The 4,204-nt window shown below is 30.9% G+C and overlaps 2 protein-coding genes across 3 annotated transcripts; both read left to right on the top strand.

Annotated features, from left to right (window-relative positions):
- Positions 1-1,075: 1,075 nt before the first annotated feature.
- Positions 1,076-1,618, top strand: LOC105563050. Its single transcript, XM_012014322.1, has 2 exons — positions 1,076-1,366; positions 1,478-1,618. Exons 1-2 carry the CDS (start codon positions 1,109-1,111, stop codon positions 1,616-1,618), a joined length of 399 nt encoding a protein of 132 aa, XP_011869712.1. The 5' UTR covers positions 1,076-1,108.
- Positions 1,619-1,708: 90 nt separating this feature from the next.
- LOC105562988 (F-box/LRR-repeat protein 4-like) lies at positions 1,709-3,572 on the top strand. Of its 2 annotated transcripts, none has more exons than XM_012014213.1 (5): positions 1,709-2,118; positions 2,206-2,305; positions 2,416-2,773; positions 2,901-3,216; positions 3,368-3,572. In XM_012014213.1, exons 1-5 carry the CDS (start codon positions 1,736-1,738, stop codon positions 3,384-3,386), a joined length of 1,176 nt encoding a protein of 391 aa, XP_011869603.1. In that variant the 5' UTR covers positions 1,709-1,735; the 3' UTR covers positions 3,387-3,572. The 2 variants fall into 2 exon arrangements, with proteins under 2 accessions (XP_011869603.1, XP_011869602.1); XM_012014212.1 differs by having other exon boundaries at positions 2,841-3,216.
- Positions 3,573-4,204: the final 632 nt, after the last annotated feature.

Below are 4,204 nucleotides of genomic sequence, written 5' to 3'. Positions count from 1 at the left end.
TGCTCTAAGGTAACCAGTCAATCGTTCACTTTTTCTGATACAATATACTTCCGCCGTGAGTAAAATATTAAACTCGATCCTACTTTTTTCGCAAGATAAAGAACATTCAATCAATTTTATATTATCGATCTTATTCCGATCATATATTCAAGACGATCTTATTTCATCTTAAGTTTGGTTATGGCCGTAAGATTCATCCATCTAATGAAATGGTTGCTCAGAGCCTTCAGATCGTATTTAAGACGATCATGAATATAAGATTGGACTATGAATACTGTCCCTAGTGGCGGCTCAGTTTTATTTTTGTTTCTCTTTATTGCATGCAAAATATTTATGGTAAACACTTTAAGAATATATAAAAGTTTATATGCTATGTGTATGCGATTTATTGTTTATGAATATAAAAAACATTCAATGACGTCCCTAGAAGAAAAAATAATGGCGAAATGAGCAGGCTAATAGTAATAGAAGTCTGTGGTTCTATCTACAAGAGTCATATACATATAAAAATCATATAAGAAACACATATATGAAATTCTCGCACAAAAATACGTTATTTTAATATTTAAAGGATACAACTCCACTTCTTGTGACATTAATTAATTACTCTTTCAGAGTTATATGTACAAGAATATTCTTTTTATTTTGAGTCTTGTACCCATCCAACTTCTACCATGGTCAGCATAAGACCACAATTCTTAATTTTCTTTCTTTATTTAACTCTAAGTACCGATATCTTGAAATTGATGAAAATGTAACTGTGCCACTATTAAAATAACGCCTTCGTGTATGATTCTATATACTCTCTGCCACAGATTTATCTCACACGGATACTGTATTTAAAGTTTGTATTACATATGTACAATATAAAATATTTATAATAATTGGAATAAGTAACAGTTTCTCTAATGTATACGAATTATTAAAAAATAAATATATAATTATATTTTAATTAATTAATATTTATATTTTATTAATTATTATATATTTATTATATAATAAATAATAAATAATAAATAAATAATAAATAAATATATAATTAAAAACTATTAAAAAAGCTTAAAAATTATTACAATCCATTTCTTTCATCTTTTTTCAGACAGAGAATATGGCATTTTTTAACGCTTATTTTGAGAAGGATTTAAGCCAATATCCTCGTGTCGACAGAGCATATGAAGGAAAAGATTATGTTGATTTCAGATACCAATTTGTTAAGGACAGCAATAAGAGAGAGATGGATATAAAAAAGAACAAATCTTTGCAAAGAAACAGCAAAGAAATTTTAAAAGATACTTCGAAAAACTTAATTGAGAAACCTTATACCTCAAAGTGGTATAAGAAGGATTTGTCAAGATTTTTTATTATGGTGCATGCATTTTCTGATATTAGTTGCTATTGTTTTGTAGAAAATAATGAAATACTAACTTTATACTGCAATTTTGTAATATTCGACATCTCATTAACATTTTTAACACAGATTTCTGGTGGGTTTGAAATCTCAACATCTCCATGGCAGAAAGAAAGAAATGTTTCAGACACTTTTACAATTAATAATAATCAATTGAAAGATGACAGCAACGTTTTTTATAATCATGTCGGCACGTGTCATTTGAATTAATAAATAAGATATTGTTAAAAAATATGTTTGTTGAAAAGAGATTGGAATTAAGTTTTCTCTTTTAAAGATCTCCAGTTTGAGGAAGCTGTATATCCACTCAGAGTCTGTATATATGAAATGTATGATCCTGGGTATATAATTCAAATTTTGGCCCAAGATTCTCAAGATAATCGATGGATTGCATTATGGACTAGCCAATTTCAGTATGCTCATTCACGTAGGACAGGGACATTTTACACTCCTCCGCAGTCCTTTAAAACCAAAAAGTTACGAATAAAATTTCTGCACTCTCTATGGGAATATTTCTCATGTCTAGACAGTGTAATGCTTATCGGTACATCAAAATTGATCCGTCCTCATAATTCTAAACAGAGTGTATTTGAAGTATTATCGGAAATTTATCAGACCTCCTGTCATGGACACTGTCGTGCACGTGAACGTTTCGAAGATATAAAATATCTTCACAAGCATTTTTCTGAATATTGTACTATTGATAAAAGGTACTATAATCATCGAATATTATAAGTAATATTTAGTCTTTTTTTATTTTTCTAATAATGACCATTAATTTATATCAATGTTTATAGAAATTTGCATTCGGATTATGCAGAGATCATAAAAGATATCAGATATCTCTTTTTAGATGAATCCGAGGGACAACCACGTTGCAGTTTTTCTACGCTGCCAGTAAAGTATTTGAAGCAGTTAATTTTTTATAGCAATATTTTTTATCTGCTATTTAAGTTACTTTATATCTTATACTTTATATATTGAAATTTTATATTTTATGTTTACAGGACAAAATCATACTAAATATATTTCAGAGTTTAGATATAAAATCGTTGTGCCGTATGAGCACAATGGATAAACGTCTTAATAATTTAACACGAGATGCTTCTCTGTTTAAGTGTTTTAATGTATTAAATATGCGCAATATGAATGCCATGTATATTGATAATATTTTATCATACTGTACATCCAGATGTAGACATATTCAACAGTTGGATTTTACATCAAGCGATATTTCCATTTCGAAATTCAGAGAATTTCTTCAAACTTGCGGTGGGCGTTTAACGCATTTACGATTACGTAATTGCAAATTTGTCGGTAGTTATGCATTATTTACAATTGCGGAAGTGTGCAACAATTTAAAAGGTACATAAATAAATATGAGTATTAAGACTATGGGTAAATTGTATGTGAATAATCATATATTTTTTAGTATTGGATCTCAGTTATTGTAATTATTATGGAAATGCAATTTTGCATCTCCAAAATTTAGAATTTTTAGAAGAGTTAAACCTTAACGGTACACATATAATACCTGAAGCTCTTTGCCCAATACTGCGAAGAAATCGTCGAATGCGTGACTTAAGGTTGAACCGCTTCCCGATTGACAATCCATTTATAATATTTGCATTATGTCCGTCTGTAAATCGAGTCAACAAAATATATGTCGACTCTATTATAATAGAATTGAGAAATTCGTGCCCGGACTTGGAAATACTAGATATATCTGGCGGTACAATTACAGATCGAGGTATTGATGCTCTCGCCGAGTGTAAGAACTTACGAACGCTGGGCATTTGGAATAGGATGTACGTGCATTCTACACTTTTTTTTAATACATATTACCACTTTTTTAATTGAAATTTGTATATTTATATCTCCTGCAGGTATCATGAAATAACTATGTTGTTTTCTTTTTTCGATTGAAAAATCGTAGTAATATCATGGCTTTTATTTTAGGTTAAAGTGGGATGGTTGACAAGAATGACTGGCGTAGATTGTTTTCTGACTGCCAACGTTTGGAAGAAGTAATTTTGACATATCCACAATTCTTGCTCAATGTCCTAAACTGCAGTTGCATGCTACGTAGGGCAAATCGATCTTATTGTTAGTTTGCCGGTTGATGGACGAAGATTCACCAGTGACCGGTAATTATGCATAAAAGGGACCTCCTCTCCGATTTGCTTGATTTTTAAATATGTTGTTGGGGATGTCTTCCCGAGTCATTTCATACAGGGTGGTCTAAAAGTCCCGGATCGGTTGAATATCCCGAGAAATTGTGGGTGGATCGGAAAACGGAAAAATACGTATTTCCTATTTTTGAAAGAGCTATCGAATGATACCAAAATTGACCCCCCCACCCCCACCCACAGGGGTGTACATACATATTATGTATATTATATGCATATGTATGTACAAATTTTGTACATCCTACGTATCTACATGTATATCTTGTGTACATATACTACATGTACCTGTAATGGTGAACAAATCAATATACGTCATGTATACACAAAATGTGTAAATCATGTACATATGTGCATACCTAGGACTTCCTATGTACATTCTTCCGATGACATTTGCACATACATTTGATATCCAATGTATGTACTGTGTACTAAAAATTCATATACACTGTATACAGAGTGAGTCTTTCCATATCCGACAAAATTTTTGAGAAGGTAGGCCGGCCTAAGACAACGATTTTTAATAATTAATTACTCGTTAACTATTACGAAAATTGCAAAATGGTACAGGACTTTTCCGTTCATCTCGATCCGTTCTACCTTCTCAAAA

Source organism: Vollenhovia emeryi, unplaced genomic scaffold (assembly GCF_000949405.1).
Source record: "Vollenhovia emeryi isolate VEMERY1.0 unplaced genomic scaffold, V.emery_V1.0 DF939181.1, whole genome shotgun sequence".
Lineage (NCBI taxonomy): Eukaryota > Metazoa > Arthropoda > Insecta > Hymenoptera > Formicidae > Vollenhovia > Vollenhovia emeryi.
This window is presented reverse-complemented; position numbering and strand designations above follow the sequence as displayed.